We start from the raw sequence: 26037 nt of genomic DNA, 5'->3' as shown, positions 1-26037 counted from the left end.
AGTAAGCTAGAGAAGAGAAAATCTTATTAAGAAAATCATGAGAGAGGGGCACCTGGCTGGCTCAGTCAGGAGAGTATGTGACTCTTGACCTCAGGGTCGTGAGTTCAAGGTCCACCTTGAGTGTAGACATTAGTAAAAAAAAGTAAATTTTTAAAAAAGAAAATCATGAGAAAAAATAAATTTGTGTAGTACTATACTATAGTTAGCGAAAAAAGTTCACATATAAGTGGACCTGTGCAGTTCAAACCTGTATTGTTCAAGGGTCGGTTGTGTAAGAAAAATGGGATCACATCCTGCCCAATGATCTGTAGACTGCTTTTTTTTTTTTTTCAAGATTTTGTTTTTAAGTAATCTCTACACCCAATAGGGGGCTCGAACTCACAACCCTGAGATCAAGAGTTGCATGCTCTACCGACTGAGCCAGCTGGGTGCCCCTCATTTGTAGACTGCTTTTCAAAATAACATACCATGAACATCTTCCTCACCATTAAATATTCTGTATCATTATTTTTAATGGCTGTAGGTATCACACGAGGTACCTTAATTTATTTAGCCATTCCTTTATTGTTGGACACATATATTGTTCCCATTTTCTTGCTTTTATAAATAAAGTGCTATGCACTTCCTTGCAGATAAGATGTGTTCACCTTCCTGATTATTTCCTTATTCTAGATTCATGGAAGTGTAAATTGCTGGATCAAAGGACACATGAATTTTTAAGAGTTTCAGTATTTCCAGAAGATTGTGTCAGTTTACACTCCCACCAAGCAGGGCATGAGAGGGCCTCTTTTCTGCACATCCTCACCAGCAGTGGGAATTATCATTAAAAAAAATCTTTGCCAAGTTAATAGGCAAAAAATGGCATCTCAATTTAATTTGCATTTCTTTGATTACAAGAGCAGTTGAACATCTTTTCACATTGGCCATTTTTATGCTATGGCTTTATGTGTTTGCATGCATCCATTCAGTAACTCCCTTGCGCCTGTGTGTTTCCTGTGTGTATGTGGCGGGGGTCCAGTTTAGAGGGACAGTGGTTAAGAGCAGGGGCTCCAGACCCCTTCCTCTCTTACCTTGTGACCTGGACAAGTAAAGTAACTGTGCCTCTGAGCCTCATTTGCTCCATCTGTAAACAGGGAGGCAATGCCTACTACCCGAGCTGGTTTGGAGGATTGAATATGACGTAAAGTAGTTCACGGGATTCCAGTGGGAACGGTAGCTGCTGCTGGGCGGGAAGCTGCCAGTACCTGGCTTCCGTGGCATCATCTAGGTGGTGCAGCCCCACTGTCCATTCCCACCGGGGCAGGGGGGGGGACTGACCTGTGGAGCAGGGACCCAGAGGACAGGCCCTGGGCCAGGACCTCAGTTTCTGTCGCTGTAACCGGGGACAAGTAGTTCAGCCCTGCCCTCCCTCCTGTTGGCGTCTGCACCAGCAGGGAGCCATCTGTCCTACCCTGGCATTTGGGAGATGGCTAAAGGGTCAGAACCGTGGCTCCTGCCCCAGAGGGCATCTGACCAGACTCTTGTTGAAGAAAGAGGACCTCCGTGCTAATGTTGAAAGAAAAGCACCCCTCCCCAGAATCCCTATGCCCCAGTTCCTTTGTGGGCACTCTCCTTCCCCCGCACTGCCCTAGGCAGCTTTATCTTTTATAGGATTGAGGAGGAGGAGGATGGTCTTTCAGGTCCTGAGGTGAGGGGGATTCAGACTTGGAGGGGACCCCTCCATCCTGAGGGGCATTCTTGAATGAAGGTTCCTCTAGCAGGGGCTAGGGGATGTTTGTGTTTCTAGGCTGTGGGAAGTGTCTGATGAGGTTGGGGTCAGTGTGGGGCAGGTCCCTGCCCTGCTGGTGCTCCCGCCCCTGGGGGGGGGTGGGACTGTGGGCCTCAGGGAGCCCTTCCTCCTCCTGAAACGCGGCACCCGGAAGACGAAATGCTGACTTACCGTGTTGGTCTGTGTAACCTTGACCAGGCTCCTGGCTTGGCAGAAAGGAGTGGAGTGGGAGGTCTCAAAGGTGCCAGGAGGCGGGGCCAGGAGGAAGCAGCCCAGACTGTGAGCATCCCCGCCCCTCCCTGCCCGCCCTGAAAGGTGTGGGGGCCGGGGGGGGGGGGGGGGGGGGCGGAGGAGGCTGAAAGGGTAGTCTGACTGGGGCTGTGGGCTGGAACCAGAGGAGAGCCAGGCCGCTCCTGGGAGGCCTCCACAGGTTCTAAGGAGGCCTGGGGAGAGGATGAGACTGGTTTGAGGGCTGGGAATAAGAGTGAGTCCCTTCCGGGTGTCACACACCGCACGTACGCCCCAAAGCACGAAAGCACGGTCCGTGCACATGCTTACTGCGCACTGGGCCTATCAAGGGAGTGGCTGAGGGCTGCCTGCGGCGACCCGGCTCAGGGGAGGAGTCAGTGTGCCCCCAAAAGGGAGCCCCGGCCTACAGCTGTGGTCCCGTGCCCCCTGCCCTGTGTGGTTCCGCACCAGGCCCAGCCTCCCCCATATGCAGTCCGGTGCAGCGTCGGGGAACCGCCAGGCTGCTTGGGGGCCCGCCACTCCCTCATCCCGGCCTTTGCCCCCGGCTCCCCCGACACCTGACTGCCACTCCCCGTGTGTCCACGTGTGGCCCGGTGTGGCCCTGCGGTGCTGCGCCTGCCGCCCCCCAGCCCCGGGGCTGGGGACCGGGTGGGGGTGCCCGGCACAAGCGGGCCAGGGCGAGCCGTCCGGGCTGTGACGCGCGCGGGGCCCTGCCGCCCAGTGTTCCTGTCTGAGTGGTAATTGAAGCCATTAGCGCACCAGCCTCTCCCTCGCCCGGTAATGGCAGGAAAAGCTCTTCTCACTCCGCACTCTTGAGGCAGCGGCTGAATCACTCCCCCTCCAACCCGCCCGCTGCCGCCACTGAGACAGAGAATCTGACATTTTCCCTCTCCAGGGAGGGGGAGGGGCGGCAGGCTTTGCTTCTTGGCCTTTCCCTCCAGGAGGTGGGACGAGTGAGGGGCTTGGCGCTCCTTCTGGACCTTACGATCTGATCTGCCTGAGCCAGTGGGTTCCAGGCCAGGCAGGACAGTGGTCAGCGAAGCCCCAAAGGAGGCCAGACAGCAGGGATGTAGGCAGGGCCCTGGTGACTTGGGTAGGTTCTGGGAGGGCTACGGAAGGGGAGGGGAGAGGTGGAGGACCGCAGGGGGTGGGGGGGAGCCCAGGAGCAGGAATGAGCTGTTTGTGACTCTGTCCTGGGGGGGTCTGGCGCTGAGGGCCGGTGGCGGTGCTTGCCTTGTGATCATGGACACAGCAGCCAACACGCACCCCGTGTGTGCCGTGGGTGCCCCGCGTGCCCTGGGTAAGGCTGTGTGGTGTGTGCTGCGTGTGCAGCAGGGGGGTGCAGATGTGTGTGTGTGTGCGTGTGCGCGCACGCACGCGCGCACTCCCATCAAGCACCGTGGGGAGGTGTGGTATATACGGCAGGTGATGTACATCGTGCCGTGTCTGTGTGTGCGCACACGGGCGTGTATGTGGGGCGCGGTGTGGTGTGCATGGCAAGCAGCCTGAGCTGAGTGTGTGGGGGTCAGTCTGACGCTTGGGGGCATGGTCAGAGAGGCTGTGTTGGGCTCATTGTCTTGGGGACCCATGGGTTCCCTGCCCAGAGCTGCTGGTCAGCGAGACAGCTGGACAGACGAACGTGGGACAGAGTGGTCAGCCTGACCTGTTCTCAAGTACAGTGGCTCCCCAGCACGTCCTCTGCAGCCAGGCCAGGAAGGAGGGTGCACAGATAGGGGTCCTGCTCAGACCTTGGGAGCCCTCCACTTCCTCCCCTGCTCCTACCAAGGCCAGGCTCCCTTTCACCTGTTTCCACCCGGCCTCGATGTCTGCTGGGTGACTAGGACCGTACCATCCTTGGATGCCACATGGGCCCGGGAATCCAGGTGCCTTCATGGAGTGTGTCTGGTCTTGCCTCCTTCGTGGCAGGCTCTGTGGGTGCCAACTGTTAGGTATGTGGGATGGAGACTGGGGTAGCAGGGCAATCAGTGCTGGGCCTGGACCCATGAGTTCTGCAGTGGCTCCCACCCTGGCTGGCCTTGGGACCTGTGGGGTGATGAAGGACCTCTTGAGACACCCCCCCCACTCCTCACCCCCATACTCAGTCCCTTTGGAAACAGCCTCAGGGACAGGAGGACTGATAAGCAACATGTGACCCTGTCCTGAGATCCTGGGCTAGGCTGGACCTGGAGCAGAGTCAGTAAGGGAACTTGCTTTCAGGATGGGTGGGAGTTTCCCAGGGAGTTAGCACTCCTTACTCTACCCCTCTCTCTGCCCCTGGCCCAGGCCTCACTGGGGTTGGGGGCGTTTGGATAAAGGGCTACCACAGGCAGAGGATGACTTCCCAAGTGGCAGGCTCTGCCCTCTCCCTGTTGCCTACATAGGTGTCTGGGTAACAAGCTGGTTTTGCAGAAGCTGGGCCTGTCACCTCCCTGATTTGCAGCCACAGAAGGCCTAGAACCCAGACCAACTCCTGCCCCTCCCCTCTCAGCTGAGGCATGACCTATGTGCTTCTGGTCCAGTGACTGGTCTCTGTGACCTGTCCTTCCACCCCCCATCATGACCACTGTAGCATTGGCGACCACACAGACATGAGGCTCGGCAGCCATTTCCTGGAGAGTTCTGGGCCCTAGGCGTGGGGCCGGGGGAGGTGTTAGGTAGGTGGGCGCTGCCAAGAGGGCCTTGAAGTTCAGACTCTGGGTTTCTTGGTACCTAGAATCCCCCATTTTCTCTAGTTTTGATCCTTCTCCAAGGGCCCAGCTGGACTCCCTTCTGAATGGCCCTCCTGTGGTATAGGCAGTATGCTTGTGTTTTCTGTTAGCCAGACAGTAGGTACGTCCCCCGTGCCCAGCCTGCCCCCCCATCACAGGTACTTACTAGTCCCTGGTTTGTGCTTGGCCCCCTCACTGACTCCCCTCTCCCCTAGCCTCATGACCACACAGTGGAGCCAGCAGCTCTGGGAACAGCTAACCAAGCTGGAGGTTTTAAATGCCCGTATGTGTGCACATTCTCTATCCTTGGGAGGTGCCTCCCTCTGGTTGCCGGGGAGAGAGGATTTTAATCAGAGGAATGACGCGATCAAATGTATGCTTCAGAAAGGTCCCTGAGGGTGCAGAGTGGGGTGGCAGGAGACCAGTAAGAGGTTGGGGCAGCCCTGCAGCCCAGGCAATAGGGCAGTGGCCCAAACCCAGGCAGCAGGCAGGGGAGGAAGGGGGGAATGGGTGGCAAGCGGTGGAGAGAGCTACCTGGCTACTGTGGGGCTGAGGAGGTGGGAGACTCTGGGTTATGGCTCTGGGGCCAGGTAGGTGGTGGTACCATTCTCTAAGTTTCAGGACCCGGTCTGAAGGGGCAGATTGACGAGTCCAGCTAGAAATCTGTTGTATCAGGCATGTGCGGGCATCCAGGGGGAGGTATCCAGGAGGCCTTGTTCAGATTCGCCTGGCGCTCCAAGGGACATCTGGAAATGGAGTTTTGAAGGCTGAGAAATGGCACATCTCAGGGAGCCAGAGCCAAGAAGGGAGGAAGAGGGCCCGGATGGAGCCCCAGCTGGCTAGTACTTCATGTTGGGGGGCGGTGGGGGGAGTTTCCATAGGAATCTGGTGAGGAGGGGCCTGAAAGGGAGGAGGGAAACCCAGAGGGAGGCTGTGGAAATGGAGAGAAGAGAGGTATGTGAAGGAGGAGGGAGTGGTCAGTGGGGCGGGGTGCTGTCAGGCCAGACAAGATGGGCACTCAGAAGTGTCCTTTGGACTTAGCCCCGTGGAGTCGTGATTGACCTTGATGAACTGGCCAGAAGCAGTAGGGGTGGCAGCTGGGTGACAGGGGTCTGAGGAGTGAGTGGGAGGCTGTCGGTGGTCTGGGGTGACTGGGCCTGAACCTGGGGCGGAGAGAAAATAGATAAAAAGAATCTTCCTGGAGTAGGGCCAAGGGGGGGGAACCCCAGGAGGAGAGTCCAGCCTGGGCCAGGTCCCGGACGCCAGAGTGTGGGTAGGGTGTACGGCTGGGGATAGCCCCACGGTTCACTTGGGGGGGGGGGTTGAGTAGAGCAGTATGAGGTGCCAGGGAAGCCCTGGGGGAGGGGGAGGCCATGGCTGCTCTCAGCTCTCACTGCCACTCTCGGGCTCTCGCTGCCGACAGGCCCCAAACAGCTCAGATTCAAAAACAAAACAGGCTTTTAAGATGCCAAGTTTGATGAAATCTGAGTGCTGGAAGAGGTGGGAGTTTTCTCTTAGAAAAAGCTGAAAATCGAGACTGAAAGCTGCGAAGGAAGATGGGCCCAAGGCTCCCTGGGCGCCCCCCCTTACTGCCTGGAAGCAGGGTGGGGGTGCTCTCTGGAGAGCGGGAGCCTCCAGGGCTGGGGAGGGCCTCCGAATTGATAGCTGGTGTCTTGGCCCCAACCCTGCTAAGGATGGAGCTGCCTCAGGGACGACGCTTGAGGTGGCCTTGGTTTCCCTAGAGTGCACAGGGGTTGGGGGAACCCGCAGCCCCACTACCCATGTGCTTCCTTCATGCGTCTCTACACGTCTGCCGCTCCCATGTCTCTGGGTGCACGTGCCTCAGCATTCGCGTCTCCCTGACTGCATGTGTCCACATGTGTGCACTGCCTCTGGATCTGCTTGCAGGAGTCTGTTTCCACAGGTGCCTGTCACTGCAGGTGTCCCTCCACACACGCACGTTCATTTCTATTTTTGCACCTGTCTCTTTCTCCATGTATCTCTCTGTGGGTCCCTGGCTGTGCATGTTTCTAGGTGTCTGTGTTCAGAGACAGGGTGAGGCCAGGCCCAGCACTCAGGCACAGGGGAGGAGGTCAGGCTGACAGACGGTGCCACCCCAGGGAGCCTGTGGGTGCGTGTGCCAATGCGGGCCTGCGTATGCACAGAGATGCCGTGACGCTGGGTAAACACGGGTGAGAAGGTCGTGCTGACAGACGGTGCTGCCCGCCCCAGGACCCTGCGAGGCGTCTCCATCTGTCGGCTTCCCTGGTGCATCCCCCTCCCTCTGGCCCAGACTCAGCCTCAGGCATCCCAGGCTGAGCTGGACAAAGAAACCTGTGTGTGCTTTGTAGGGGCCTCACCAGCCTCCCTCCCCCCAGCCATCACAGCCGGCCTAAGCTCATCCCCTGTCTACCCCTACCCTAGCCTCATCTGTCAGGACCCCAAAATTTGCCTTAGCTCTAACCAGACTTACCTTCCTACCAGCCCCCCACCCTCCCATAGCCTTCACTCAGGCAGTCCCCCGCCCCCTAAAGCTCTCCCTGCCTCCCATGCTCAAGGGTTTAGTACCTTTGCGTCTCTCTCCTCCTCCAGGAAGCCACCAAGATGGCAAGTGAGTCATGGAGTTGAAGCAGCTCCACCACCGCTGTGGGGCCTCAGCCAAGTTTCTGCCCCTCTCCCCTAGCCTTAGTCTCACAACACCCTCCGCCCCCACACACGCACCCTGTCATCTTCCTCTGCCCGGTGGGGCCAGCAGGGGAGGAGTTCAGAGCTCCTGTTGCAGTATCTAAAGACCAGTGCAGTTTGCGGCAGGAGCCATTAATGTGCACGTGCGAACCCACCACAGGTACTCAGAGATCTGGGGGGGGCAGACCCTTGGGAATGTGTGTGCACCCTACCTGTGCATGCTGGCGGAATCCACAGACAGCTGTAGAGACTTGGGCTCCCGGGTACCTCTAAAGTCCCTTAGAGGCCTCATGGGCTTCTCTTTCCCCCAAGGACCCCCTTGTCAGAGAATGGAGGGGCCTCCGCCCTGCAGCCACACACTGCGAATGCCCCCGGCTGAGGCTATGAGGCAGGTGTGGGGAGCCCCATCTACCCGGTTGAGCGGGAAGGAAGCCTAAGGGGGAGGGGAGCGGAGAGTTGGGGAGTTGGAATGGGGGAGCAGGGTCCCGGGAGGGGGCGCGCCCGCTCCACCCAGGTGGGGGCCGCAGGGGCGGCAGCTGCTTGGACCAATCGCGGATGCGCGCCCGCTGGGACCCGGGCACGCGCAGCCTTCCTCCGCGAGCCCGCCTCTCCGCCGTTGCCATGGTTACCGGGTGGCCTGGAGGGGGAGGGGCCTTCCTTCCACCCGCAGCCCGCGGGACAGGTTTGGGGGGGACTCGATGAGCATACATTGGGGTGTGGGGATGTGGGTGTGTGCCCTCGGGTGGCCACATGTGGGGGACAGTCGGGTTTGTCCTGCCACTTGTGCGCAGGGGGTTTCTGGGGAGCGGCTGAGCCCTGAAGCTGGGGGGAGGGTGTGGTATGGGGCAGGATGGTGGCACTGTTCCCCAGGGGCACCCCTCTCCTCCCGGGAGCCCAAGGCCCAGCCCTGCCAGGCGTGGGGCCCACCCCCCGGGGTCATCCCAGCCCCACCTCTCATTTAGCTGTGTGACCTTGGCCGGTTTTTAAGCCCCCCAGTCACTCCTCTACCGCATGGGGTTTTTGTGAGATTAAATCATTTTTTAAAGCGTTTTAACTCTCTACATGGAACATAGTAAATGCTCTGTAACCATAACCTCCTATGCCTCCTATCTGGGCCTCAGTTTTCCTGATTGTTGATGGGTTTGCGGTGATCATGTGACGTCAGACTGAGGGATTTCCCCAGGTCCGTAGCCTCAGTGGTTGAGGCTATAGTGGTCCTGGCCCCTGTGGGTACTGGGGGTGTGCAGGGGATAAATGTGCCGGACTCGTGGATGGGTCAGTTTACACCAGCTTGGCCAGACACACGACGGGCATCAGTAAGCAGCTGCTGACCTTGGCTACGTTTGAATGTACTGGAGGCCACCTGGGGAGCAGGGAAGGAAGAGACGGCAGCAGGTCCCTCCTGAGGGGCCGGAGTCCTCCTGCGAGACACGCTTCCCCGGCTGGAGGTGCAGGACTGCAGCCTTCCGAGCTCTGCCTAGAAGCCTAGTTGGCACAAGGGCCCAGCTTTTGGGTCCCGCTGTTTTATGGACAGCTCTTCACACATGCCGGTTTCAGGCTCTGGCGGCAGTGCCTGAGGCATGATCTGAGCCAAGGATGGAGCGATTGAGGGCGCGATAATTGAGGGAGGAAAATTAATTGTCCTTAATTTGGCGTAAATCCCCAAGACCTTCCCCGTGTTAGGAATTCAGAGTAGATTCCGGGACACTGGGCCGCAGGTGTTTGTACTTCTTCCCTTCTCCTTGATCTACCTTGCCGGTGGAGATGGGGGCCAGCTGACTCCTGGGCCGGGACTCTGGCAGACTCTGTCACCCCTGCGCCCCTCATTGCTCAGCAGGGCTGAGCAGGTGGGATTGAGGACTGTCACCCTGGCTCACCAGGGTGGCTCTAACTGTCCTGAGTGTCCCCCAGCTGCTGAGGAGGGCAAAGAGGGTGGAGGGGGGCCCTAGGCCTTCCTGTTAAAGCAAGTAGCAGCAGGCCCAAAGGAAGCTGCCTCCTGCTTGGTATACCCCAAGTCCTGCTTCCTTGCCACTGTTTAACATTCTCCTATTAAAAATCAGAGCTGGTGGGGCACCTGGGTGGCTTAGTCGTTAAGTGTCCGCCTTCGGCTCAGGTCATGATCCCGGGGTCCTGGGATCGAGCCCCGAGTCGGGCTCCTTGCTCTGCGGGAAGCCTGCTTCTCCCTCTCCTATTCCCCCTGTTTGTGTTCCCTCTGTCTGTGTCAAATAAATAAATAAAATCTTTTTAAAAATAAATAAAAATCAGAGCTGGAAGGCAGGACACTGGGACCATATTTACAGCCAAGGAGATGCTGGGTTCACATCTGGGATTTATAAGGCTGCCGGTGGAGAAGTAAGCGTACTGCCAGCTGCTGGGAGAGGCTGGGGAGGCAAGGCCGTGCTCGGAGTCCTACCACTCTCCAGCCCAAGACCCCGTCTCCTCGTGGGGCCACGGTCCCTTTGGGATGCCCCCGGCAGCTAGAGCCTTGGCAGAGCCCCCCCAGGATCTGGCAGCAGGTAGAGGGATGTTTTGCCCCTGCCTGTTGGGGCTCCTCTGGCTTCCTCTCCTGCCTGGCTCCCCAGTCAGTCCCCCCGGGTCTCTGAGAGTCTATAGGGAGGATCAGCCCTGCCGGCCTTTACTTTCTAGAATCGCTTCTGAGGGTGCCGTGTGCCTTTTCCCTGGTACAGGAGTCCAACCTCAGCTAGTGTCCCCACACGCCCATCTTATGCTGGGCCCAAGGGAGGAAGGTCCAGGTGATGCTGTCTCCTGGTCTCTGCCACCACGGAGCCTTGCTCCCCCACTGCAAGACTGACGGTGTTCCCCATCCTCCACTGGGCGTGTCTAGCGTCCACACTGACGGAGAGGCTCTGCCGAGTTCCCAAACACGCTCTGTGGTTTGCTCCTGGTGGGCAGACCCCACCAGCCCCAGGCCCTAGTCTCGGGTACCGGACTGCCCTGGTGGCTCAGCCAGTGCTCATTATAATGGTAATGTCAGCTAATACTCATTTGTGCAGATTCTCTGTCACACTCTCCAGCACATGTGCATCATTAGATGTGGTCCTCACGATGGCTTTACGAGGTGGGCACTGGAACCCAGTTTACAGTAAATGGAGGCATGGAGAGGATGAGTAATGCACGCACAGGTCACAGAGCTAGTTAGTGGTGGAGGTGGAAGCCCCACTCGCCTGCACTAGACCAGAGCCTGTGCTCCCAGACCCTCGTGCGTCCGTGGGTGCGGAGCGGCCAGCCTCGCTCCCCCAGCCTCAGGGGCTCTGTGCCGGAGTCTCTGCAGTGGGAGTGGGCGTGTGCTGATGTCTGTTGCTCCCGTGGAACTGACTCTTGCGTGACTGCCAACCCCCAGCAAGGTGGGAAAAGGCAGCCAGGGAGTTTTGTCTCCCTTCATCAAATTTTGGTGTCATCATAGAGCTTTTTCATGCTCCAACATGGTCCCCAGGCCTGACCGCGGCCCCCAGTGAGTGAGGGAAGAGGGTCAGGGTCAAGACTGGAGTAGAGAATGGGTCAGGGTCAGGACCAGGGGTTGTGGGGGTGTGGTCACCGGTAGGGCAGGGGGTACCCAGAGTCAGGTCCAGAATCCAGGCTGTGATGTGGGGTTCTGCTGTGCTGTGGAGCTAAGGGCCAAATGCAAACAGTGGAGGGGACACTGCATGTGCAGAAAAGGGAATGGGGACTAGACAGCACAGGGGGCCTTTGGGCTCAGTTGTGGCCCTGGGTGCTGCCATATGAGCCGTGGGCTGCCCCACAGCCCAGCATCTGTGTAGCACTTTCTGCTGTGGCCAGCAGAGCATCAATCCTTGTTTTTCCCAGGGCCCGGAGAGATAAGTGCTGACGTCTCCAGTCTGAGGCATTGTTTCTCAGACCTGGGAACTCCCTGACAGGGCAGGGGATGCTCCACTGCCGACTGTCTCCCTCCCCCTGCAGCCCTGCAAAGGGCAGGCCTGGGTAGTGGGACTCAGGAGTCTGGTTCCGCACATGGAGCAGAAGTCAGAAATTGGGAGACGAGGGGCCTTGAGGGTCCCAGCCAACCGGGGAGTCAGGAGCCGCTGCCCCCGGCGGAGGGTTCTAGCGGGCAGGCAGTGCTGGCCCTAACTTTCACTTCTGTTTTTCGTCTGCAGAGGAACTGCTGCCCCCCGGGTTCCCCTCCATCGACATGGGGCCTCAGCTGAAGGTGGTGGAGAAGGCACGCACAGCCACCATGCTGTGCGCCGCAGGCGGGAATCCAGACCCCGAGATCTCTTGGTTCAAGGACTTCCTCCCTGTGGACCCTGCCACGAGCAATGGTCGCATCAAGCAGCTCCGTTCAGGTGAGCAGAGGGCGAGGGTCAAGGGGCCGCACAGACTTCAGGAAAGGTGTCCACCTGGCACCCAGCACAGCCTTCCCTCTCGGGCCTGGGAGCCACAGGAGGCCTCGGCCTGGGGCCGACCCTCCGGGCTGAGCAGAGGGCGTCCAGTGGGCAGGTCAGATCTTGGTACAGGCCCCCCCGGCCCAGGGAAGAGAGCTTGACAGCAAGAGCTCGTTGTCAGTGATTCTTTTCCCTTCCTGGGATCGACAGAGTCTAGACTTCGGTCCAGCCCGGCTCCTTGCAGCATGAGTAGTGTGCCCGGCGTGGCGTTGGGCTCTGCAGAGGTGCTCTGTGGGTGTTCATCCTCCATCTTGCCTGGAGTCTGGCCTACATGATGCTTCTCGTTACTTCTCCAGACAGCAGGGCTTAGCCAGGAAAAGAGGCCAAAGATGCCTGATTCATCAGGCTTCAAAAGGCTGAACCTCAGGAGCTTAGAGCCAGGAGGACTTGCTGCCATCCCTTGGCCACCAGGGCTACCTGTCTCCTCTGGATATCTCAGTCGAGCCAGCTCGGAGCCCTGGCAGCAAGGATGCTGTCATGACCAGGCAAGAGGTGTCGCCCCATTGATCGATCTGCCTCCGAGGCTCCCGCCAGGATAATTGATTCAGTTTTTGTGGGAACGGTGCAGGCGGGAAAGGAGGCTCAGAATCAGCTCAGCATCAGCTTAGCTGCATTCTGCATTTGCCTCCGGCAAAGCCTGGACCGAGAGACCTTGGTCCAGAAACTCTGCTGTTAGCTGCAGGGTGGTGGGCTCAGGCAAGATGGCCAGAACCAGCCAGAGCCCCTGCTGCCCGTCAGCTGTGAGGTCAGCACTGCAAAGGAGGACGTGACTCTGCCCCTTTTGGGGTCCTGCAGGCCTAGAGGTGCCCCTGCCACTCCCTGGGTTGCCAGCCCCTCCCCACTGCCTCCCACCAGGGAGATGCCCCAGCAGCGCCCGGTCGGGGGGGGCGGGGAGAGATGAGCTGCCCAGCAGGGGCAGGATTCAGGCCCGAGCCATGGCCACCTGAGACAGCCTACAAAGTGTGAGCTCATTTAATTTAATTAAAACTCAACAAGATGGAGGCAGCTGTAAGGCAGTTAATTAAAACAGCCATAATCAAGGCAGGAAATGGTCCGGCGGCATTTGCAGCCACTGCCCAGCACTGCCCAGCGGCCGGCCTGGTTCGGCTCCTCTGCATTTCCCCACAGCCCCCCCAGGCAGGCTCCCCACACAGCCAGATGGTCCTCCCCGCAGGCCTGGCCTCCGCCCCAGCACGGCCCTGGCTGTCCGTGGCAGCAGTTCTGGGAAGGCTCACGGTCTCGCGCGCTCGCTCATCAAGTATTTATGCAGTGATTACTGTGTGCCAGGCCCCGTGCCACCCGTTCACTGCCCGTTACTCCGCTGGCTGCTTCTCCCTGGCTTTCCCCTCATGCCTGTCTTCCCTGAGGCCTCCTCATCCTCCACTCCTTCGGCCAGCCAGGGAGCCCCCGTCCCCGGCACTTGCTCCATGGACCGGGCTGTCCCCCCAGGCCAGCTCACCCCCTCCTGTAGCTTCAGGTACCCTCTCCACACCCGCGCGCTTCGTTCTGTCTCCCAACACCCCAGAGCTTGCCCGAGCTTTAGACTAAAAAAATCTAGCAGCCTTCTGAGTGTCACCCTGACCTGCCGGGAGTGGTGACTTCCTTCCCAAACAGCCGTGGCCTTCTCCTGCTGACCAGCTCTCGGGGACACACCCCGACTCCTGCTCCAATAAGGAGGCATCACGTCCTTTTGTCACCCACACGGCTCTCACGCTGGACCCCCTTGGTCCTTCCACGGCCTTGGCTGTATCCCAGTCCCCAAGCCCTGCGCTCCCCGCCTCCAGGCTCTCCCCAGGAATCCAGCTGCCCACGTGGCCAGGCACCTGCTCCTGAACGAGGCTCACAGAACCCTCCTGATCTTCCCAGCTCAGGTCGCCAGCTTTACCTCCTCGGGTCTCAGCTACACCACTTACTAGCTCTGTGGCCTCATGAAGTTCTTTAACTTCTTTGAGCTTCTGTTCTCTCACCTTTAAAAAGGATTAAGCGAGACAACAGCAGTCGAAGCTTTAGTTCGCTGCCTGGCATATGGGGAGGGCTCTGGCCTCCCCTCACTTGCACGGAGCCACCCTGACCCCATCCTTGCCGTCTGCTCTAATTCACCAAATCAGGAAGCCTCTCCCTTCTGTGCCTAAGTAAGGCCTACTCCTTCAAGACACACCCCACTCCGTGTTGTTACCGCCTGGCCCCAGCTCTGCTCACTTAGGCTAGGCACTCCTTGCAGGGAGGGCATGGGTCTGGCTCCCCTCTGCAAGGTTTCCCTCAGCTCCCAGCACAAGCCCAGCTATAGCACAGGTATCTCTCGTGAACGAGACCTTCGGGCCCTGTCCCTGCAGACAAATGTCCATTCCCCCTGCTTCTTAGGTCCAAGGAAGACCTTGTTTGACCTTTGCTGCCACGTGGAAGCTGTAATCTGAGGGTTGTGGACCCAGGGTCCAGTTCCTGGGATGGCACCTGAGGGGACTTAATCATCCTGCCTCTGTAGTAACAGACAGGAGTGTCTCCCCGCACCGCTCCTGCCTGGGCCTGGCACCAGGCCCTTGACTCCAGGAGCTGCCGGCCCTGTCTATTACCATGTAAAAGGGTGCTGGGGCCGGTCCCCGCACATTTGACAGGGACTTCCCTTCGTGGAGGGGAATCAGGCCTCCAAGTACTTGGCTGGTTACAGGGACCTTCACAGTTTACGCATCGCCGACGGATCACAAAGTATTTCCCTGCCTTTTGTTGCACTTGATTCTCCTGCAGCCCTGAGAAGTAGGACAGGCTGTGATTATCATGCCCACTTTACAGCTGAATTAAGGGAGTCCCCTGGGGTCACACGTGGAGATCCAGGGCCAGGGAGCTCCCCTGTGCAGTCACCGGAGGCCTTCTGGCGTCACAAATGCCGAACCTGGGGCCTGGGGAATGGTTGGACCCTGTGAGCACTGCAGATTCCGCGGTCCCGTCCTCTCCAGATCTCACACCCTCCCTGAGCCGTCCCCAGAACCTGTGAGGCACCTGCAGGCTGAGCTGCAGCCCGTGGCACGGGGCATGGCCCCCGGAACAGGAGCTGGGGCGGGGGGGCCGCTGGTGCGGGCGCCGCCCAGGCCTGAGCTCTGCTCCACAGGTGTTTTCCTCACTAAAGCGACGTGACGTGCTGCCACAAGAGCCTCCTGGGAATTTGAACTTGAAGCCCAGGGTGGGCGTAGGAGGAACGGAGACAAACTCAGGGAGAGCAGAAATCAAGTCAGGAGCAGACGGTGTCACTGGGGCAGCAAGCAGAGGCTGATCTCCAAGTGGGGCTCAGAGCCACTTCCGGGTCCTGAAAGGAGCTGGTGGCCCACACGCTCTGCCAAGCCTGGACAGGGCACCGAGGAGACCTCCCTTGCTCCGCTCGTCCCCTTGGCCTGAATGTGCACGCCGCCATCCCATCACCGTTGAGGACAACCTGATCCACCACATCCACGTGCTCACCCGGAGCACAGTCTCCTTGCACATCCTCTGACACCTGAGCTGAGACTACAGGGCCTGAGCAGAGATGCCAGCATCTGGCTGCGGGAGAGGGCCCACTGGCCCTGGCAGATGGGACCCAGAGCCAGGCACAGAGCAGACTCCAGGGTGGGCCTGAGGGCTGCTGGCTGGCCCAGCTCTGACCGGCAGAACCTGTCCCCCCACTCGCCCCACCCCTCCACTGGGTCTGCAGGAGGGCACACTGGCGCTGCAGGGTCATGATTTATTTTCCTTTGGCCTAAGCACACTGGCACGTCTCAGGAGAAGCGCTGACTCCTGGGGCCGTCCAGTCTCCCACACCCACCCTGTAAAATGGTAAGGCAAATTCTTCTTTCAGTTTAGTGGAGAAATGACCCTTCTGAGAGGTCCAGAGACTTGTCACACAGCAGGTTAGGTTCTGGGAGAGCAGAGGCCAGAAGCCTGGACCGTTTACACTGCCACCCCCTCCCAGGCCGGGCCTACCCTGTAGAAGTAGATCAGCGGTTGTTGACTTTTTGGTTCCAGGACCTCTGATTGTAAATATTAGAGGACCTCAGAGAGCTTTTGTTTGTGCAGGTTTTATCCATCAAAATTTACCATATTAGGTGTTAAGAAAAGGTTTTAAATATTTAAATGTTAAAATAATTTAAAAACCTATTACATGTTAAATAACTTTTTTTTAATGAAAAATAATTGTATTCTAAAACAAAAACATTTCGTGAGAAGAGTGGCACTGTTTTACATTTTCACAAATCTCTTTAATTGGGGGCTTGATAGAAGACTGCTGGATTCTCTTGTCTGCTTCTGCATTTGGTCTACTGCAATATCATACTTCACGGAGCTCCTGGAAAACTCCACTGTATATTCATGAGAGAGCAAGAGTGGAAAAGGCAAATAACTTCTTAGTGTCATGAAAATAGTTTTGACCTTGTGGACCCTCTGAAAGGGTCTCGGGGACACTCACAGTCCCGGGACCATGCCTGGGGGATCACTGTGATGATGGTTCTTCCCAGACTCTCTGCAGCCCCTCCACACCCAGCCCAGCTCCCAGCAACTGCCTTTGCGCCCGCCTCCAGCCTCTGTGTCTGCAGGAGGCAGCCTAATCCGGTGGGAAGCCTGTGCAGCAGGCCTGGTTAGTTCCTGCCACGGCACTTATAGGCCACGTGACCTTGGGCTTTGGGGAAGCCACTTACTATTCCTCAGCTTGTTTCATCATTCCTATGTGGACATGGGTACTTCCTCCTAGGCAGGTGTCATCAAGTTCAATGAGAGAGTGATCAGTGTTTGTCCCTTGGCACACTTCCCTCCCCCGCAATGGGCAGAGTGGGGAGAGGGGCAGGGTGGACAGCATTGGGCCCAGGCCCACCCATGGGCTCCTCACTTTTCTGGATGAGGCTGTAGTAGATGGGGCTTGAGCACAGCCTCAGAGGAGGCCCCTGTTCAGACCTCATAGCAGCCCTGCATGGGGCATTTGGAGAGTATGCGTCTGGCCCTCTGGACTTGAAGCACTGAACAGGCAAGGGGGAGGCCCTGGCTTCTGGCTCTTGCCAGTCTGGTTGTGGGGAAGCTCAAAGGTCATTCACTTTTTATCTGGGTTGAGTGGGCTCTACAGGGCATCCGCCACTGGGTTGTAAGCTCACCCCAAGTCCCACGGCAGGGCTGGGCTGGTGTGTCTGCATGAGGGAGACCTGGCCTGGTGGTGGCCTATGGCAAGCCCTCCCTTTAGCCCTTTCTGTGTGCTTAACCTCCTTGGTTGGTTTTGGTAAGTGCTTTGTTTTGAAATCTTGCCCACCTGGGACATTTGGGTGCCCCTAAGGAGTGGGGTTGCTCCCTCTTTTATTGACTTTCTCCTCATTGGCTTCAGCCAGCTGGGTCTGCAGGAGCCCCGACTCTACCTTCCTGATTCCCATCACCTCCGGCCCCATGACCCCAGCCCCAGTCCCCGCCCCTGCCCACCTCAGAACAGTGCCTTTGACCTGGGGGACCCTGCTTCACCCACACTCGGCCTGGCTCAGCCTGGCCCTTGTGCACTTATCACCTGCGTCGGCCTAACTCAGGCCTTGATTTCTCCGTGTATTTAAGGCCCTTTCTCATGTTTTATTTTATCTGATTTGGCTTTTTGTGGCTTTCCTTCCTTTTGTACTAATGCTTCTCTCTGATCTTATTTGCATTCAAATTACCTCGCCAGGTGGTTCACCAATCAGAGGTAAGAATGCTGTCCGTGCATCTCGCCACGCCACGCCACTGCCGTCACCACCACTCCATCCCGTCCAGTCCGTCACCTCCCCCATCCCCATCCTGACCTCTCCAGCCTCCTCATCTCCAGCTCCGGTCCCCTCAGCACCACCGGCCACCACACACCTTCACTCTCGGTCATTCCCTCCTGTGGACTCATCCATTGCAAGTCTGGACTGTAGAAATACTCAGCTGAGCCCTGCTTGCCATCCCTACCTCCCGGGCCTTCCAGGCCAATCCCACAGAAGGGAGCCTGTCCACTCCCACAGGGAAGCCAAGTGCTGAGCCCCAAGCCTGGCCACAGATGGAGAGTCTTCCCAGGAGGTGGGGCAGCATGACCAGGCCTCGCCTTTCCTCCTAAGAAGCTCCTTTTTTCTTGGGTCCCTCAGTGATTGCTTGACTTCCCTTAACATCCTGGCCCTAGAGCAGGGTGAGGACCATCCTGTAAATCCCCGTAGCCCAGCACATGCGAGGAAGAGCACCCAGGCAAGACTTTAGTGTAGGTGCTGCAGTGACACGGGGACCTGCCGAGCCTGGCTGCTTTCGTGCCCCAGAGCCCTGTGGCCTGGCTTGGGCTTCAGAAATCACATTCTGGACTCAAAGATCCGGGTGCAAGTTTGACTCACCTGGGTGGCCTTCAGAGAGGCGATCCATCTCGCAGAAGTCTGCTTCCTGCTCTTTAAATCGGGGCCAGGACCCACCTCACGACTCATGAGGTTTAGAGGAGCGGACGGGGGTCTGGGCAGTGTCTGGCTTGGAGCAGGCCCACTGGAAAATGGTTGCTTCTGGACTGATTGTATTCACATCATTTCTTCACACCTCCATCAGCGTCCTTGGGCACATCTAGATCCTCGGTCCAGGACCAGGGTGGTCTCAGGTCAGAAGCCGGGGCTGAGAGAAGCCACTGCTTCCCTGTGGGGCATCTGGTCCGCTACCTTCCGAGGCCAAGACTCGCCCTCCAGACCCCCCACCCACCCTGTCAGCCTGCACTAGCTCTTGATGCCCCTGCCACTGGGTCTTGGTGTTGGTTCCAGATGGGGTTCTGTGTGCATCCAGGTTCAGGGGCTGTGTTGGGTCCCTGACCAGGCCTAGCTCTCCGTACAGGGGAACCTCCTCCCCCGGCAGGGGTCTCACCCAGCCACTACTTCTTGTCCCTGCCTTTGGCACCAGCCACCAGGTCTCCGCTCCCTCCCCAGCTGAGCTGACCTAGTGCAGCACCCCCTGCCCTCAGCCGGGAGCCTGGCCCCACCTGCTTGAAGGAATATTTTCTGTAACAGCATCCATCCATCCCATACACGTGACCTGTTGGGTGCCCATCAGGGCTGTTCTTGCAGGAGATGGGTATTTGGCAGTGCTCCCTGATGTCCAGTGGGGAGGGCTGAAGGCAGGACCATGGAGCAGGCCAGCCCTTTGTCCTGCATCGGGGTTAAGCCTTGGCAGGTGCTTCTCCCACCTCCAGCCCCCAGCCCCCAGCGTGTTCAGCGCCCTTCCTGCTGCCCTGGGTCTGGGTATCCAGGAAGAGGGGTGTCAGGCAGTGAAGGGGCTGCAGCTGGGACCCATGGTGGTCCTCCCCTGGGGCCTGGGCCATGAGAGTGTGACCTGGAACTCTTCCTGTGGCTCTTATCCAGGCCGCTCAGGTGGGGTTCGGCAGGTTCTGTCTATGTCTTTTGTGGGTGTGGTGACCGTGAGCCAGCCTGAGGCCTGGGAAGGGGCTGTTCTGTGCAGGTGGCAGTTTTCTGTCAGGCCATGTGCTGTGGGGTTATTAAGTGTCCATTGGACTGTCCTGTGTGGGTTTGATTGTCTGTCGGCTTGTTCCAGGGAGGGGGTGTTGCCTGTGGCTCGGGGTGTTACTGCCGCAGATGGCTTGCCTGGGGTGCTCTCAAGAACGGTGTTTTCAAGTATTTATTGCCAGGGCTGGGGGGTGGCCACGTTGAGTGGTTTCACCCCCCACCTCCTGCTGCCTTGGACTCCCCTACCTGGACCTGCCAGAACTGGCCCTCTGTGAGGGTCCTTTTCAGCTGCCTCCGCCCCAGTCCTGGCTCCTGTCTGTCCGTCTGCGGCCGGAGCAGCCCCTCCGGGCACTGGCCCGAGTGGGAGCTACAGCCTCCATTAGCCTCCTGAATTATGCAGCAGCCGCGGTGGGTCGAAGCACTTTAGCAGGACCAGGCTGAGGAGAGGAGCCGGAATGGGTGGGGCCAGCGGGGTGGGGGCCGGGTGGGAGGAGAGGATGGGTGCTGTGAGCAGAGGCTGCCGGGCACCAGGCCCCCAAAGCAAACCCTGTCCTTCCTGTGGAGTTCTGGTGGGCGGCAGACTCCCAGGCGCTTGCCCGATGAGGGCCACTGCATGCTTGCAGCTAACTCCCAGGCCAGCAGGGATCCAGGCTGCTCCCACCCACGCCTGGCTCCACGTGGCCTGGCAGGGCCGGTAGGTCTGGGAGCACTCGTGGGCATGCTCACTGGCAAATGGGCTCCAGGATTGGAGTCCAGGACTGGGCACTCCGTGGAGCTGGGGGATGGGATGGAGCCCGCGGCCCAGCCGGCAAGCTCTGCTAGGCTGCGGGGTTAAGACAAGCAGGATTGTGCTGCAGAGTACAACGCTTGCTTCCGGCCACGAGGCCACGGGGCTCATCAGGGAGAGCTTCCTGGAGGCAACACTGGTGCCCAGGTGTGGCCCCGATATCTTCAACATCTGGTCAACACAAACCCAAATGCCATCGAGACTCCTCCCCACGATCCAGGCCTGACTGTTGCTGTGTCCCCGCAGGTGCCTTACAGATTGAGAGCAGCGAGGAGTCGGACCAAGGCAAGTACGAGTGTGTGGCGACCAACTCTGCAGGCACTCGCTACTCGGCCCCTGCCAACCTGTATGTGCGAGGTAAGGACGTGGGCAGTGCCTAGCCCTGTCTCCACGGAGCTGAACTGGCCCTGCTGGGCACGCTGTCTGGAGCCCTTGGTGTGGGCAGTGGGGGCTGCCCTCGGCCCAGGTTCTCCTTTCCCTGCCTCTTTCTGCCGCAGCAAGAACAACCGCAGGAGCTCCCACTGGGCAGACTCCCGGTGTCCGCCACCACTTTGCCTTCCTTCCCTGCAGGCCCTTTGGGACGCAGCCACTCTTGGGAGCATTTGTATCTCTTGTAGGTCCTGCCATGTGGGCCCAGAGCCCCACGGGAGTCTAGAGCCTTCCAAGCAGACTTTTCACTGTGTGTGTGTGTGTGTGTGCGTGCGTGCGCACAAGCAGGCACACTCATTTGTGTGTAAACGCGGGCATACGTCCCTGGTAGTCCTCGAGTCTGTCCTGCCCGCCCCAGCAGGGAGGGCTCCAGGCCAGGTGAGCCTGCCCTCCGGCCAGGTCTGCCCAGGGCCTTCCTGGAGGAGGAGCTAGCTGTGCTTTGTCACCAGCCAGGACTCTTGTAGAGAAGGTCAGTCTGAGGCAGCTGTGAGCCCCTGTAGGTGAGCTTACCTACTGTGTTTCAGGTGTTCCTTGCTGAGACTTGGTGGACCGTGCATCTTCACAAGTCCAGGGACCCAGCAGAGAGGGTCTGGGGACTGATTTGGAGTGTCCAGGGTCTGCTAGGCTCACAGCCCAAGGGTGACCAAGGCTGGCCACCCGCTCCTTCCTGAGAATGTGCACAGTGCCCGGGAGGGGCCCTAGGAGCCCCTCCTACCCCCACACCCCCTCACTTAGCCCTCTTGCACAGACGGGTATCATTACAAGTGAAACTATCTCCACTCGGGGGATTTGAAAAGGAAAGTGGACACGGCTTCCTTGCAGCGATGACTTCATCACGCTAAGTGCTGAGTGTAGCTTCTCCAGGGGGTCGTCTGCCTGTCCGCCCAGGCAGTGTCAGCGGCCTGTCCCACTCTTTAGGGCCAGCCACATGGTCAGCCAAGGCAGAGAGAATTAGGCCATCAACCATGTAGTTACTGCGGAGCTGCTCCATGTCGGGGCAGAGGTTCCCAAGAGGCCAAGGCTGCCAGTCCATCGGGTGACGGGCAAATTGTGTCTCAGAGACCATGGATGGCACTTCATTGGAGTTGGGGGTGTGGGATGGGAGGTCCCCACTGGCCCCCTTGTCAGGTGTCCTGCCCACGAAGTGCTTGCCTCAGTGGCCCCAGGGCCTGTCTTAAGGAACAGCATGAGAACAGAGAGGCCGGGAGCCCGAGAGCCACCCGGATGGCCGAGATGAGGGGAGCTGTGAAGTGCACAGCCTTCCCCCACACTGCTCCGGGCAGAGCTTCTGACGGGCGCATGGGGCTCTGACGAGTCCCCCTCCTAGGGAGGAGCCGCTGGAACAGCCCTACTCATAAAGACCTGCCTCCTTCCACCTGGACCATTCCAAATGCTATGCAGTCCTGATTGAACACTTCTTCCAAAAGATCACAGGGCCAAAGAGTGGAGGTCCCAAGAAAGCCTTTTGCCGTATGCGGCTGCACCAGGGAGAGGAGCGGCCCAGCAGAGCTGCTGAGAAACAAGCAAGCCGCATGGGCATGGTCTAATGGGCACACTTCCTGGGCCAGAGCTGCAGGAGAAGGTCCAGACATAGGTGATGGACCCTGCATTATTATCTTGGCTGGGTAGTATTCTCTGAAGTCACCCTCAAACTGGCCTCAGCCCTGAGGCGAGGCGGGGGGTCTCTCTGGAGATGAGCTGAGCTTAGCGGCCACAGCCCAGGCACTGACCAGGGAGCTCTTACCTCCAGCCCCACGTGGTGGGCTCAGGCAGGGTCCCGACATGGCCCATTCTCCACTCCCACCAAGCCTTCCTAAATCACCTTTCCGACCCACACCCACAGGCCTTTTGGGCAGCGAGTGTGGGGGCTTCTTTAATTCTAGCCCCACTTGCCAGGGACCCTAAGGCAGGCTGTCCCAGCGCGGCTTTGCTTGCCTTTCCCTCTCACACACGTGTTCCTGATGCCCACGGGCCAGTCCTATCTCTGTGCCCGAGACCCGCCCAGTAGCCAGGCCCCACTTGCACCTGTACCTGCCCTGTTTGTCCAGAGCGATTTGCCCTGTAGCCCCAGGACACACCTACTAAGGAGACTTGGCGACACCTAGAAAGCCAATTCCTAGGACTTTTGCCTCTGGTGTGGCAAAAGCTTTTAATCTCAGGCCTGGCAAAACCCGCACGTTCTGTCCCCAGCAGTACTGAGGGCCCATCAGCCCCAGCTCCTCTGAGACAGCCTCTCCCGCGCTGGCCACCAGCTCTATCCTGAAGCCTGCTTGTGAGTGGGCCACCCGTGGAGACATCCCCCAGCGCCACAGAGCGGCTGTGAGACCTCCTTCCAGAGCAGGCATCTGTTCCCCTCCAGGCCACTGGGCTCCAGCTGCCAGGAGCCTCAACATCGGGGCCCCTGTGGCCTCCAGCCCAGGTTTCTCAGCCTCAGCGCATTGACACTTGGGGCCGGATGACTCTCAGTTATGTGGGGCTCTGGCCCCCTAGATGCCAGCAGCACCCCTAGTCATGAGAACCCACAACATCTCCAGACCTTGCCCGGTGTCACCTGGGGGGCTCCCTCCCCACCCCCCACATTGGGAACCACTGCTCTAGATGGACAGCCTCCTGCCAGTGTTCATCTCCCTTCATCCCCTTCTTCTCCCGCTGTGTCCACTGGGCTCAAGGCCACATCTCCTCCTTAGGTTTGTCTTCAGTTTCTCACATCCTTCCTCTGTCGCCCAGACTCTGAGGGCCCCGCTGTCTCTCTGAGTCCCTGCACCTGCCGCATGTAACGGGACAGTGCGTGGGAAGCCCCCAGCACAGTGGCGGGCACACAGAAAGCGCTTAGTGGCCAGTGACCACTGTTGCTGTCAGGGTAGCTGTTGGGGAATGCGTCTTCCACTCACATCTGCCTTGGCTCAGTTGCCCGCAGCTGCACCCGCAGTCCAGCAGGCCCAGGCAGGCTGGGTGGACCAGCCTGTGTCACCATCTGTCTCCCTCTCTGAGTGACTCACCCTCTCCTTCCCTCCACAGTGTCTCTTTCCTCCAGCTTTCAGGACGCGGAGCTGCCGGGGGCCAGGGCGTGGCCGTGCCCTAACTGCCCCCAACCGTCCCCCTTCTCTGCAGGGAACTGGCTGCTGGCCACAGCTGTCTCTAAACGGGGCGGTGTCTCCACAGCCTTTCTCCCCGTAGGTGCCCAGACCAGCTCCTCACATTGGGACAGTGCAGTGTGGGGCTTCCTCAAGGTGGTGGGAATCTAGTGGCCCGTGTGCCTTGGTGGGTTTGTGGGCTGGTGGGTGTGGGGGCCGACCCCAGAGCCCAGCTCACTGGGTCTGTCGAGCCGTGGGGTGTGCGTGAGGCATGGGGGCCCGCCTGTGCTCCCCTTCCACCCCTCCCTGTCCCGCCCTTGGTATCCCGGCACCTGCCAGTGGGACCCAGCCCCGTCCACCGTGTCCTCCATGAGTCCTGAGTCTTTCGTGAGCGGCGTGGTCCGTGCGCACCTGCGTGCACGTGCGTGTGCGTGGGGCACAAGAGTCTTGTCTCGTGTCTGTGCTGTGTGGGCAGATGAAGGTTGGCCTGTTTTTACTCTCTCTGTGTTTCTCCTTGTCTTTTTTTTATTCCCTCCTCATCCTCATCGCACTCTGCCATCAACCCAAACTCTCATCTCTCAGATCAGCGAGAAGGTTGGTCCTTTTCACTTCTTATCCATCTACAGTTCGCCCGTCGATGGGATGCTCCCGTCAGTAGGGACCAGCGGGCTCAGTCAGCTCCCTCGGGCTCGCTCCAGCCAGGCCTGCCCGCCGGTCAGGCTCTGCTCTGCGTTGTTTGGGCCGGCAGGCCGGCAGGACTAGGGGTGGGTGGGCAGGCCCCCTGCCCTGCATGCTTCTGCTGCTTGGGTCCCTGATGTGCCACGTGTCTGCATGTCCCCTTAGCTGGGCCCCTCTGCCGGGGCGGTCAAGCAGGCATGGTGCATGCCGGGACACTGTGCCCCGCCCTTATGCCTGGGCCAGGCCAGCTGTCTGTTCCAGGTGGGGCTCGGGAGTGGTCGGGGGAGCTGTGAGAGCTGTAGTGCGTCACGCGTGCCTGTGGGGCCTTCCTTCCACAACCTCATCCCCTAAACTCCACCTTTGCCCCAGCTCAGCTGCAGCCACTGGGAAGACCCAGGGAAAAGGCTAATCTAGAATGAGCTCACACCTCAAGGTCCTACAGCACAGGACAAAAGTCCCACAGGTCTGCCCTGACCTTGAGGTTCCCACCAAGCTCAGTGGGGCGGCCAGCCCCAATCTGCCTCACAAAGCTTGGTGTCCATGGCACAGGTGGCCGGCATCATCTTAGGCATGGAGGAAATCTCCTACACTCTTGTCTTTTCCCTCCCTGACCAGAGCCAAATGAAGATCTTCCCACCTGCCCCAGGCCCCCCGAGCCCGCTCCCGTTTCCTCAGGCCTGTGCTGGGTGCTGAGCGTTCACATTCAGGGAGCTCACACCAGACTGGACAGTTGACTGCAACTTAGTGAGGCCCACATGGGAGCCCAGAGGAGGCCCCAGCCCAGCCACAGGTTGGGAAGGGCTCCCCGGAGACCCTGCTCTAGCCCACTCCAGAGCATTCTCATGTGGGACTCGGTTCTCAGCCCCACCCTCAGGGCCAGACCACTACCCCTAGTTTTGGGGCTGGCAGCAGGGGTTAACGGTCATTCTTGTGTCACATGGTCTGAGTGGTCAGAGGAGACTCACCTGTCCGCTGGGCTTTGGGCTCAGCCCCAGGGAGCAGACTTGGGCCACCTGCTCCCCTCTGCATCGTATCTCCGTAGCCTGGGTTTCCTCCAGGAGGGAGAAGGGAGCCAGTTGGGAGGAGGGCTGCAGCCTCAGCTCAGATATCAGCCCTGAGCATCCATGCATATGCATTCCTGAGCTCTGGGGCATTTCGGTTACACCATTTCGCTGACCGGGCGGATCTGCCGGGGCGTTCAGAAAGCAGTCATCAGCAGAGACAGCCCAGCCCTCAGCCACCTCCCCGTCCTCGCCGTCCCCCCACCGCCCTGGTCCCTTCCCCTTCTCCCTCTCTGTGGTCCCACCAAAAATAAAGCACGTGCACAAATATTTAACGGGAAGGCAGAAATGAGTTTCTAAATATTCCAGGGGGATTTGCCGGGCTGGTAATTTGTTTGGCGCTGATAATTACATCTTACATTTTTCCAGCTTTACTTAAAACTGTGTGCCGAGTGCGCCGGCATTTAATTACTGCTCTGCGGCAGCCACAAGGTTATTTATTAAAGAGTTATTTTATCTTGATACAGTGGGTCCTGCCCCTTATCCCTTTCTTAATGTTGTGTTATTTTCATCAGAGAAATTCCTGCAAGTGAATGCAGATTGCGGGGCCACCCTCCCCCTGCAATTAGGCTGTCACTCCACTGAATGCCGATGCCTTCGGGCACCACACCGCCCTATTATACGGGCTTGTCAGTGCAAATAATTAGACTTAAAAGTTACAGTTGAAATATAATCCAGAAATGACAGAGCCCTGTTCTGGAAATTGTCTATAAAATGTCAGCACCAAGGATGCACGGGGAACAGTAA

The 26037-nt window shown here is 58.8% G+C and overlaps 1 protein-coding gene across 17 annotated transcripts in view; it reads left to right on the top strand.

The window, feature by feature from the left end:
* Window positions 1-26037, top strand: part of PTPRF (protein tyrosine phosphatase receptor type F) — an 84680-nt gene that overhangs the window by 24304 nt on the left and 34339 nt on the right. For 6 of the 17 annotated variants that reach the window (XM_032431002.1, XM_032430975.1, XM_032430933.1 and 3 more), the window contains exons 6-9: window positions 11544-11732; window positions 17485-17502; window positions 20295-20405; window positions 24134-24145. In XM_032431002.1, coding sequence (XP_032286893.1) covers window positions 11544-11732; window positions 17485-17502; window positions 20295-20405; window positions 24134-24145 — 330 coding nt within the window. The remainder of the gene's footprint in view (window positions 1-11543; window positions 11733-17484; window positions 17503-20294; window positions 20406-24133; window positions 24146-26037) is intronic. The other 11 variants (XM_032431029.1, XM_032430984.1, XM_032431020.1 and 8 more) reach the window with 3 other exon arrangements.

This window comes from Phoca vitulina, unplaced genomic scaffold, assembly GCF_004348235.1.
Source record: "Phoca vitulina isolate PV1807 unplaced genomic scaffold, GSC_HSeal_1.0 scaffold2, whole genome shotgun sequence".
In the NCBI taxonomy this organism is placed as follows: Eukaryota; Metazoa; Chordata; class Mammalia; order Carnivora; family Phocidae; genus Phoca; species Phoca vitulina.
The sequence above is the reverse complement of the archived record's forward strand: the minus strand, read 5'-3'. Positions and strand labels throughout refer to the sequence as shown.